This window comes from Cupressus sempervirens, chromosome 11 (assembly GCF_028749045.1).
Source record: "Cupressus sempervirens isolate cs-2001-9-10 chromosome 11, ASM2874904v1, whole genome shotgun sequence".
Taxonomy (NCBI): Eukaryota; Viridiplantae; Streptophyta; class Pinopsida; order Cupressales; family Cupressaceae; genus Cupressus; species Cupressus sempervirens.
In genome coordinates, this window is record NC_143128.1 from 742,440,034 (window position 1) to 742,452,855 (window position 12,822).

Genomic DNA, 12,822 nt, shown 5'->3' on the forward strand with positions numbered 1-12,822 from the left:
ACACCGACTTCAAATATTATATAAATACAACTCTATATCAAAATCAGTTGCTTACATCAGTTACAACTGTCCATGTCAGTTAGGAAGTTTCAATTTCAAGAGTTGCTGGACGGAATCATAAATGTCAGACTACAAGTTCTTTGAGAGTAGCTATTAGAGCATTCTTTATTTTATTTCCGTTTACAGATTAAGACTTCCATTAAACTGATCTTGTCCACTTTGCAGATTGTGATGCATAGATTGAAATATATATGACTAAGCTCAATACAAACCCAAATTGAATGCGTAGATATAGATTGAAGAAGTGTATATTCATTCTATTTGTTTGCCACCTTGCGGGAGTATGTAGTAGATAGCTATGACTGTAATATACTTTTGAATTGTAATGTCTCCTCAATGTATATAGCTTATCTATTCCCTTCTTTGTATTCCATGACTTTCTCTTCTTCCCAGTCGATAGTTGATAATCTACTTTATCATTGATTGAGATATTTTCGATATTGCCTAACCTTACACCACCTTGTTTCTTTCAATCATTACTGGCACTACTATAAACTTTCAATTTGCGGTACAATCACAATGCAAATACCATAATAAATATTAAATATTCTATTGGAAGCAACCAATTTATTATCTTTACTACCCTAATGGATGTGACCAGATTCTAGTTCATGACAAGTAATGCCAACTCAACTGATTATATACATTGTCGTGATCTTCCCATGAACTATGCAAAGGCGTGTTGGAGTAACAAGATCACTGCAAGTGTAATTGCATTGCCATGTTTTTGGTATATGTTTTTCAAATGCAGCTATCAATATATTTATATGGAGAAAGAGTTATGAATAGACATGTCTCTTCAAGGGCATGTCTTTTCATAATATTAAGTATTATAATTATATATACAAATAATATATTATCTCTTTCTCTAATATATATATATCTTCACTGGAGTTTATTAGACCCAAGCTACAAAACATTAACACTCCCTTTTAGCTAGGGAGAATAAACACAAGACATATATTACACAATTGGTAATAGTAGGAATGACAAATTTTAAGGATATCTCAAAAGTTTTCCACCATTTGATATTGCATTCAATATCATGAGTATTGGTCTTCTAGAATATCAATACCTGATATTGACCAAGTACTCAAATAAGATTTGATATCACATTTGATATCAAGTGTATTGGCCTCCTAGAATATCAATGATATTCACCAAGTACCCAAAAGGTTTTAACATCACATCTGATATCAAGAGTATTGGTCTCCCAAAATATCAATGATATTCACCAGTTACTCAAAATAAGGTTTGATATCACATCTGATATCAAGAGTATTGGCCTCCTACGATATCAATGATATTCACCAAATACGCTTTGAGTAATAGCCTTCTAGAATGTTGAGATGCAAGACATTCACCATATACTCAATTTGTTTGATCTCATAATACAAGTTATTGTAAGATTGTCACCTTACAATAACTTCTGCAAATACAAGTGACATCATTTGGAAGTCGTCACTTCCTCATGATGTACACAGGGGTAGGCCTGTTAAATCACAGTCATGAGATATATTCATGCATTACAGTCCTATTGACTGCTACAATTTATTGATCACTAGAGGATTCATATACGATCGAGATCAGCGAAGGTTGAATGAACATCTGCTCCCTCTCTTTTCAAGGCTGCCTTTGATGAACTGTCATACTCCCTGTGAATCTAATATAAATCATCATTTTTCTGCAATAAAATTCTCAGAGGAAAAGATCAAGGCAAATAGCTCTTATAGTAATAAAAATAACTTAAAAATGATTCTCAATAATAATATTATTGCATTTAACTATAAGAACATTAGAATTTTGATTCTTATACTCAATTCATGATGAGTTAATTCTATTCTAAGCTTCACCTTCTGTATATAGTGATGATCTTTTTAAGTAGAGTTGATCAAATGAGTAACAATACACGTCTCCCATACTGACACTAAGAGATGCATTCAACTCCATTGTTTCGGCCAAATGAGAATGTATCCATCTCTTATATTGACACTAGAAGCTTATAGTCATCGCTCTAATATTATCTTCTACATTCTTACGTCTCCATTACTAATTACGCATCTTCTCTTTATCAAAAAAACCCCTTATCTTCTACGTATGATAACTATAAGAATAAGGTGGAGTTGAGTCACGTTGATAGGCGGGTCCCCAACGTACCCAGGGCCTATGCATTTAATGTCCTTTTATGTCAGTGACTCTCCTATCACCTTGGCTAGGGGTATTGCCCCTATTCCACGTTGGCGGTGATGTGTTTGGCAATGGTTTTTATAGAGTATGATATGCTTCTTCTGCACCTTTGAAAACTCTCACTTCTTTCCAACCTACAGTGTTATCCATCATGCAAGGCAGTCTGGTTCATTGCTCTCCGTTCACTATTCTCTCACCAGATATGTATCGATTACCCTCCATGTCTCTGTTCCTTTGGGTTGATTCACTGCAACATGGTTATGATTGGTATGATAACGATGCTTTGCCCCAACACTTTTCCCAAACCCAAACAAATTAAAAATCTCATAAATCCCCAATGCCACCATTACAACCTCCATTCCGGAAGAGTAATGAAACATCTTCACCTTGCGGGCACAACTCCATTCCTCAAGGTGTTTCCCAGTGGCCGCTACAAAATTCTCTAGTGAATAGTATTTCACAATCCATACCGGGCATTTGCGACCAGCAAGGGCGCAGTCATGGAGGCATTACAAAAGGCATAGTCCATGAAATACACAGCCTGGCAGGTGTACATCATATTCGGGACTGCTTCCCAAAAGGAATGACAAACAATGTGGCAGCAAGGAGTAGGAATGAAATATGTTTGAATTCATGAAGGAAAGGTTTGACTTGGAACCCACATTCGATTTGAATCCAAAAAGGTTTGGCTGGTATCTGATCATGGTAAAACTTGTGACCCAATTTGCCTTCTTCGAGTAGTAACTCAAACTCTCTAGTTCAAACTTCAGCGAGGCTAGATATGGTCATGCAAATGTAGAAGGGATGACCTAATTTCACATCACGTTTGCAAGCTTCTATTTTTTAAATACTTGTTTACATTTGCAGGTGGCTCTAATACTATGTTGAGTAACAGGATCGCTGCAAGTGTAATTGCATTGCCATGTTTTTGGTATATGTTTTTTAAATGCAGCTATAAATATATTTAGATGGAGAAAGAGTTATGAATAGACATGTTTCTTCAGGGACATGTCTATTCATAATATTAAGCATTATAAATATATATGCATATTATATATTATCTCTTTCACTAATATATAAATAATAACAAAATACATATATCTATATATATACATCTCATATATATTAACTATATATACATATCTTCACGAGAGTTTATCAGACCGAAGCTACAAAACATTAACAAGACGTTTCATATTTCTTATTCCTTATAAATGTATATAATTTATATATCTTACTTTTCCTTCTGAGCCATATGTCTCACATGCTCTAGAGCCATGAATTGATTTCTCGTGAACTGAAAAGCAAGATGATCTATATATAATGTATATTATGGTTTTTTGATGAAACAAAGGATTGTTTCAATATAATCTTGATATTACAATTTGGTATTTCACTCTCAATAATATTTCTGTGACTATTTAATTGAACGGCTAGGATGCTCAGATTCTTCCTAGTGCCGACTGTTCTTCCTTGCAGATTTTTTCCATTCATGTCAATACTGGCCTCCAAATCACCTATTGTTATCTCAGTTATATGTTGGCCCTGTTGGTGGTATTACCTAGCAGAAAAAGATGACACCATGTATGAAACTGCTGATTAAGATGATGGTGAGGAAGTTGTTTATGTTCCTGTGAAAGACGATTCTGAAGAAGATGAAAGGTATGAATATGAAAGAGCTCTTATTGGAATCGATCGTTTTTGCTACTGACTGGACCATCTCTCTTCCATGTTTTTTTTGGGTCCATGCTCCTAGTCAAGGTAGGATGCTGTTCCTGTTCTGGAATGTAATATTCTGATTTTCTTCATATTTCTCCCATCATTATCGATGCTACGCTCTTTCCAAATTGTTTGTTGTCTTCTCTGTCCAAATCGGCTCCTCCAAGAAATATTCTATCATATATAACACTTCATCCTTGGTTGATTAGCAGCAAACATAATTTCCGCAATTTCTAATACAGAGACTTTCCAATTGTATTCTCCAATGGCCATTTCAACATAATTCTGAAGTCTCATAGGCCTGGTAAAAACCTGCTTTGATACCATGTTGAGGAATGATTGCTGCAGATGTAATAGCATTGCCTGAGTTTCTGTGTGTTCCAAAGGCAGCGATTTCTCTTGCATTTATATTGAGGAAGAGCCAAGGAGAGACAGGTGCCTTCATGGGACATGTCTATTGATTATTATGTGATTAATATAATGAGAATTATTATTTTAATTTCTCTCTTGCATCATTATATCAATTTCTCCAGCATTACATAATAATTATACTTTATGTATCTATATATTATGTGTATAGTATATAAATCTGATCTCATATTTACTAAATATATATATGTATCTTCAATAGTTTTGTGTCATAGGATTATCTGACAGAAGCTGCAAAAGCATCAACAATAATAGTGAATTGGTCAATTTTGGAATATTTAACTTGAAAGAAGTAAAAACCCTAGATGTTATTTTGAAGTTCTGAGATTTATCACACTGCACCATACCATATCACACTGTACCATACCATATACTTTACCATACCTTGGCCAATGCACCTTTAATCTCTTTTGCAACTGATGTTAATGACTCTTACCATATTGAAAATTACACAGTTTTGAGACTTTGGATGAAAGTTTGAACTATGAAATGAAATTCAAATTATTAATGTTAGTGTTAATTGTTACATAACTTTTATCATTAGTTATGAATCTGAATCACTTTTCTCATTAGCTATGAATCTGAATCATGTTTTCCTTTTTGCTGCCATACAGCTGACACTTTTGTCATTATTAATTTTATTGCTATTTTACTGTCATGAAATATTTATTTTTATACTTCTATCTCATTTTATTTGACAGTCTTTTTTAATTTTATGAATGATTTTGTTCTCTAAAATATTTAGAAACTTGTCTTACGGGGACAGTCAATTGCCTCTGCAGTGCTTCATATTACTGTAACATATTTTTGAAATGTTTTGAAAATTGCTGGGACGGACAAGGCACATAACCTGCCTTGCTGCTGTGCCTGAACTGCCATTAGTGATGGGGACAGCGGTTTGAGGGCCAGGACACCTGCATGAAACACAGCTTAAATATTTTTATATACCCCCATCCCTTGTGGTCTCTAAAAAATGGCTTCCCAGCACCACTATACTAGCAAGGAATAATTTATGTGACAACTTCTGATGGAAATTAAATGTTACCTATATGTGCCGTCATAGGCACACATATGGTACCAAGTTCAAATCACAATAAAAAAAAAAAAAAAAAAAGATCATTCTGAGATTCTCAATAAATACCGACTAACAGCTGTGCAAGTTTTCCTGCAATAACTCTCATTCCAAAGGACATCTGTTGCTGACAAATATTTACAAAAGGCTATTATCTGCCACTGAAAAGCAATGTTAGGTATGAAATATTACCTTTGGTCAATGAACTATAATCAGTTGAATAAACTATACAAAGCACACATAGACAAGTTAAGTAACCTCCTCTTTGGATAATCTACTCTTTTAGGAGGAGATACAGAAGGTGGTCAAAACATTAAAAAGTAAGAGTAGGCCAGAGATGCCCAACTGTGGAGATCTAGGCTTAATCTGTATCTTTGAGCGAAGGTCAGATATATGTGCAGTAATAAGGCAGATAAATATCCATCTTACTATCTGAGATATTGTCCAAGGTTGGGGATATTAATCAATAAATTTCTAATTAGGGCCCTTGGGATTATAATTTTGAATCAACATCCTTTTCGTGCTAGCTTTCTCTTGTTGCAACCTGCTATGATGAGCAAATCTAAGAAGGGGTTGTATATGAGGGATGCTGATCTTAAAGCTTCCAGCTTGGCCTTGGTTACTGGTATCCAAATAGCTATAAACTTAAATAATTTTGCACAATCTTGGTCTTGGTTACGGGTAATTGACATCCAAACAACTACAAACTTCAATAATCTTACAGAATCTTGGTCTTGGTTGTGCAGTGGTAAAATGGAAGTGCACTTTAATAGGATGTAGGTCTCCACTTTACGGGGCACTGAGCCATTCAAAATATACGCGTGAGCGAAAGAGGAGGATTTCCAAGTATGGTTCCACTTATGATCCAAATTAGATTAGCTAATACCCAAAAGGGAGAAGAGTGTTAATACTAAATCTGGGTTGTAAAGAGGAATGCAATATAAAGAAATACACTCTCTTAGACCCATAATAGGATAACGTGAATGCAAAATTGAACTAATTGCTTAAAGAATGTAAATCTAGATGCTATGTAAAGTCAATCAGCCCAATTAAGATGCAAATCTAGGGTAAAGATATGAAAGGAAATAAAATATGAAAGACTTATTGTAAAATGCATAGAGGAAGATGTATTTAAGCTTAATAACTTTCGATGATCTGAATCTTTTTCTGAACTTCTGATCAGAGATCTCAAAATAAAATAATGAAAGGAACAAAACCCAGAAATCTCCCTGGAATCCAGGACTAAAGGACTAGGTTGACTTGGAAAGACATCCTACAACCAAGTTGACGGAGTCAAAGACTCTGAAACTGACGACTCTAGAAAGCTTGCGAACTATAGGTTCCAGATCTGCAATTCTTTTTGCTCCCAACCTGCAAATCAACACAGAAAATAAAGGTTTGGGGTTTGGGTTTGATGAGGGCCCTTGGTCAAGCCCTAGGTTAAGGAATTAACCGTAATTGAGAAATGTAAATGTAATGACTGTAAAACAAGAAAAATGTTGAGATTCACATTGCTTTAATGTATGTAAATGTGTTATATTGTAGATCTTGAGTTCGGTATGAAGGATGTAGGATATTTCCACAATTGCAATGGATCTATCATAAACATATCATGGAGCCATGGATGTAAATGTGTATGAATGAACAAGATAATAAATGCTTCAATGTAGATTTCCTCCCTTGATGACCAACAATAAGCTAGATCTTGAAGAGGAAATGCTCTCAAAGAATCTGTGAATGCATGAAGAAAACTTGCTTGCTTGCTTGAGTGCTTGAACTCCTTGTCTTGAATGCTTGAACGCCTTGAGGATGAGATGTCATGAATGAGATGAGATATGAAAATGAAGCCCCCAAGCTTCCTTATATACTAGTTTTCGGGCGGCAAAACAACCAAGGCTGACCGGTGAGTATAATTAACTAATTAGCAAACTCGAGGACTTTTGGGCCCCAAACCCCTCAAACACTGGGGACTAGGTCGGCCTGGTCCTGGAGAACAGGTCAGACATGCCACAGAAAGTGCCATGAGAGGGTAGAAAGATAACAGACTGATATGGTCAAAAGGGTAGTGAGATAATACCTAGAAGACCATGTCAGAAAGAGAGAGATAAGAATAAGAGTGAAATGCAAGAGGAGAAGAGAAAAAGAGACATTGAGCACAGGTCCATCCATGGTCCAAGCGAGGAATTATGGAAAAGGGTACTAAAAAGTCTTAAAATGCAAGTGCGTCCATTTTAAGACAATACATTGGTTACTGGTAATTGGTATCTAAACAACTATATACCTCTAGAATCTTACACAATCTTGTTTGTTGGTAATTGCTAACCAAACAAGAAGGAAATTCAATATTCTTATACAATCTTGGTCTTTTTTGGAAGTAGATTTGATATCCAAACTATGAATTTGTTTTATGTTTTAAACAAGTTAACACAGTTCTGTGTAGTTTTAAGAGTCGGATTGGTTATGTTTACTAATTGATTTTTTTGCAGATTTTGCAAGCCCTTACCGTGCAAGGCTTGACTTCTTCTGGTAGTGGTGGACCTGGATCGGCTGATGGCAGCACTAGTAGTGGTGTTTCCAGAGCTCTATTGAAAGAAAGGTTCGTTATCAATTTTTGTTGGTCTTTCTAGGTGAATCATTTCAATGTTGCTTAGTAAATCGAATGTCATGAATATTTCATGTTCAAGATTTTGTCAGTTCTTTTCCTGGATACAAATTCCTAAGCTGATTCGTTCCATACACTTTGTTAATTTGTATTTTCTTGATTTGTAGAGGATTATTTTTCTCTTTCCTTTGAAAGCAAAACTCATTAAGAATGAATGAACAGGGCTACTGGATAAGTTCCAGAGGAACAGCCAATGGTTCCAGCATAATTTTGTCTGATTGGGTTGATGAAGTGTGTTTTGTTTGTGATGCAGTAACATGAATTGTCTTTTATTTTAATTTGTACAGATTCCGAGCTTTTAATGTACAATTTGAAGAGCTTCACTCACGGCAAATACAATGGACTGTTCCTGATAGTGAGTTGCGAGAGTCCCTACGTTTAGCAGTGGCTGAAATTATCTTACCAGCTTATCGCTCATTCATCAAGCGTTTTGGGTATGTTACTTTATGTTTGTGGCTAAGTCTATTAAATAAAATAGTTACTGGTTTTGTCTGAATTTGAGAGTTTGAAAACTATAATATTATGCACATTTAGATTAGCTAGATTGAAAAACTTATGATTCCATCTCAACTTTGGTTCAGGTCTTTGATAGACACTGGGAAAACTCCTCAGAAATACATAAAATATACTCCGGAGGATTTAGAGCGGATGCTAAGTGAATTATTTGAGGGAAAACCAAGGGCTGAACTAAGGCGATAGGTGGAACAGCAGTTTGTACATTTTTTGAATAAATTTTCATGTAAATTAATGTGCAATTAGACATTACTTGTACTATTTCCAGTTCAGGAGCTATGCTTGTAACACTAATTGATTATTTCGAGGTGGTTCTTTCCTCTGCTGTTATAAATAAAATCAATTCTGAGGAATTTGATCGTTTTTCATCAAAATTTGAGCATCACTATATCTAATTTGATCAATATTGTCTACCACATCTTGACGAATGCAACTTGATTGTATTTAATAATTTATTAAAAAAAATGTTGCAATGTCTACGACAAGATAATTTTTTTGAAGCTTTTGTAATATTGATCTTTGAAATAAATTGTTTTTCTAAAAGCTTCTCGTTAAAATGCTGTAGACTGCAATCAGAATCTTGAAAGTAAAATGTCAAGAGCACCGATTACTCTCTCTGGAGGGCTTTTTCTTACAAAATCTGGAATTTGACTATGAATCTAACTTCTCCTGGTTGGATTACTGCTTGTGGTTTGCCTTTTGTATGACTTGTACATTAACTTGATAAAATTTTAAATTAAGTACCATTCACAAAACAATGTGAGCAGAAGAAAATAAAAGCAGCCAGAAATGAACAAATGATTCTAATGACATTCGCAAGACTGACTTGTCGAAGGGACCAATGGATCAGTCTTCAGACTGTTTTCATATTCCTTTCAATGCCTGATCTCTTGCTTTGAATGTTGTCTAGAAAACTACCAGTTTGGTTGATCTTATCTTCGACAAATAAATAATGCATGTTGTCAGCCTCAAGATGGTTTCATACTGAACATGGATATTCTAAATTATAGAATATTGACAAGAAATATAGCATGTACTTACTAAAGACTGAGGGTTGTTCCCTATCAAACATTTGATGACACTATACATCTTACGAGCTTTTACAGTAATTAGAGCTGTCATTATTTTATTTCTAGGTGGTGGAAATGGGCAAAATAGAGCTTGACAAGCCACTTGTTAAATCTTAGTTTGCAAGAACATCCATATTTGTATGGCTTATGCTAAAAATAATTTATTAGAATATTATGTTTCTTTAAGTGGTCATCTTACTTAGTGTTCAGTTTATTATGTAGTTTCTATTATTGTCTTTAGTTTATGATTGTTTTTTAAGAAACATCATTTTTGTATATCTATATAAAGAACTTCATCTCCTCTGTTTAATAACACAACATTGATAACATGGTGTCAGAGTGGGTTGATGAGAGTTCATAAAATTTGGCCGCTTTTAAAAGAAAAAATTGAGCCTCTTTTGATCTGAATATTTTTTCCAGAATTTTGCTTCTTATTTTTAATTTTAAGTTTTTTTTTGTAAGTACTAATTTTTATTGATTCGAAAAGAAAAAATTTCATCTGCCAAAACAAGGCCTTAAGCCTAGATAATTCATTGCATAACCCATTCATAGCTGCCACCTAACATCTATCCCCCAACACATCATCAACCTTACACTATACAGAGACAAGCGACCAAACATAGCCCTACTAAGAAAAATGGGTATGCAGGTCATACAAAGTAACCATCATTCCATTATTGTTTGAACCAGCAATTTTGAGGTCGTAGAGCCCTCTTCATTGCATTAATGGCTCCGACTTCTCTTGGAGGTAGCATTAAACACAACTCATACTTCAGTAAAGCATTTACGCACAAAGATGTTCATGTGTCTGCTTCTTCCCTCGAGTTGAATCCGTTTGACAAACCCTCAACCCATGATGTTTGAACATCCAAAGTTGTAGCATTGAAGAACTCCAACCACGGACAACAATTTGTAATGCAAGAATAAGGAGCTAATCGAAGGTCCTTTAAGCAAGCACTCCAAGGTTCCAGAGATATCCCTTCTGGAGAATTTTTTTATCACGATACAGCCAAACACTGCCATTGCCGTCGCTGCCTAAAGGGACCGAATTGGATGTAAGAATGTAGCATGCACTAATCTCGTCATTAAGCCTAATGATCAACTGCAATTAGAGTTAGGGAGAAAGATAAACTTAGGAATTGTGCAATTTTTCTTTGGTAAGAGGGCAGTTATCTGCAACCTCAGCAGTTATTCAGGATTCTCCCTCTAGCAGTTGGGAATCGAGACAGGCTCCCAAGGTCTCATGACGCCCTCGAAAGCAATTGGTCAAGGATGGACCCTCCTTTAACTCCCTTCTTATCAACTGTTGGAATGGTAATGGCTCTTTGTGGTCCGACCCGGGTCTCTTACATGATGCTGTTGGTTCTGCGGATATCCTGGTAGTCACTGAGACACATGAGAGTCATGTTCGTCCTCTTCCAGGTTATGTTGGATATCAGTGGCTTTTAATTTGTAGGGAGAGGGTCCGCGCTTCTGAGGGTGTACAGGGCTATGGTGGCATTGCTTGTTTGATTAGAGATGATCTATTCAACACTAGGTCAGTGGTTCATTTTGATACTTATGCTAGATTTATGTGGATCCGCATTGGTCACACCAATTGCCATTAGAGAGATTTTCATTGCTGCTTGTTACTTCCTATCAGTTTCCTCGCCTTAGGCCTTGCACAATGTGGAGGATGGGGACCCTTTTACTGACTTATGTGACTTCATCTCCAAGTTTAGGGCTATAGGTGACGTCATCATCTTAGGGGACTTCAAAGTGCAAACTAGAGATCTTTAGACTCCTTAACACAACTGTGGTTTCAATTTGACTTGTACTTCGAAGAGAGATCTTACCAGTATGGGGCTTCAACACTTATTCGAGGATCACACTGGGCCTCTTTCCTAATCGCCATCTTCTCCATCTTTGTGAGTCCTCTGACCTGGTGATCCTAAACGACCTATCTTGTTTCTGAAGCTCAGAGACTTTTACCTATTGGCCTCATAGTGGGGGTGCGAGTGTGGTTGACTACATTCTTAGTTTTGCTTTCTTCATCCCTCTCATCCACAACTTTACTATCTCCCGCCTCCCCTTGGCCAATCACACTCTCCTCAGCCTCTCAATTCATGTGTCTTCTTCTTCTCACCCTCTACCTCCCATCTCTCCCTCCCCTAATGCTTTGCTCCACCCTCTACTCATTTCTGCTTCTATGAGAGTGACCAAGACCTTTTCATCCTCCTTGTGAGATGATTACTTTGCTCTGATAGCTTTACTGATCACAACTAGGTGTCCACAATGTTCCACATGCTTGCCTCCACGATTTGGGAGTCAACTCTCCTCTCTATCCCCCACCACCCCTCTTCCTCCACCCCCAGATCTACGGGGTGGAATACATGTTCCATGAACCAATGGTATGATGATACTTGTAAAACTTTCCATCGCTCCTTGCACTCGGCCTTTGATGCTCATTCCCCCACTTTCATGGACTTACGACTCTCTTACTATCATTTTCTTTGCCATAAGAAGTGGTCATTCATTACCTCGCAATGTAGGTCCCTCTGTGACAAGCTTACTCATTGTCCCAAGTTGTTTTGGTGCATCATGTTCCCTCGTCGCTCCCAACCCTCGTCCACCCCAGACCTTCGCTCCCTCGCCTCCCATGTTTCCATGCTTTATGACATCTCTAGTCAGCTTGCTCCCTGTCCCATCCCGCCTCCCCATTGTCACATGTTCTCCACCTCCAACATTTATCAGGCCATCAAACTTATGAGATGCAGCAAGGTGACTGATGAGGAGGGTTTTCAGGTTGAGCTCTTCAAGCTCGGTGCCTTAATCCTGGGTCATTTCCTCTCCACACTCTTTAATAGAGTGGTTTGTACTAGGTTTCTAGACTCTTGTTCGATGCACACTATCCACCTGATCCATAAGTCCGGGTTGGTTTCAAACCCCAACAACTACAAGACCATCATGATCGGGCATACCTTTGCCAAACTATATGCCACAACTTTGAGTACCATTGTATCTAGGGAGCTAGACATGAAGGGTGCAGGGCCAAGGGTCAGATAGGATTTCAGGCAAACTAATAGACCGTGGGCCATATCTTCACACTAAAGCTATTATTGGGGAGGTCT

The 12,822-nt window shown here is 36.7% G+C and overlaps 1 protein-coding gene across 1 annotated transcript in view; it reads left to right on the forward strand.

Moving 5' to 3' along the window:
- LOC149531769 (exocyst complex component EXO70A1-like) overlaps positions 1-9,016 on the forward strand; it is a 66,550-nt gene extending 57,534 nt beyond the window's left edge. Inside the window, exons 10-12 of the mRNA XM_089810534.1 lie at positions 7,954-8,063; positions 8,417-8,563; positions 8,711-9,016. Coding sequence (XP_089666660.1) covers positions 7,954-8,063; positions 8,417-8,563; positions 8,711-8,828 — 375 coding nt within the window. The 3' untranslated portion in view covers positions 8,829-9,016. The remainder of the gene's footprint in view (positions 1-7,953; positions 8,064-8,416; positions 8,564-8,710) is intronic.
- The last annotated feature ends 3,806 nt before the right edge of the window (positions 9,017-12,822 follow it).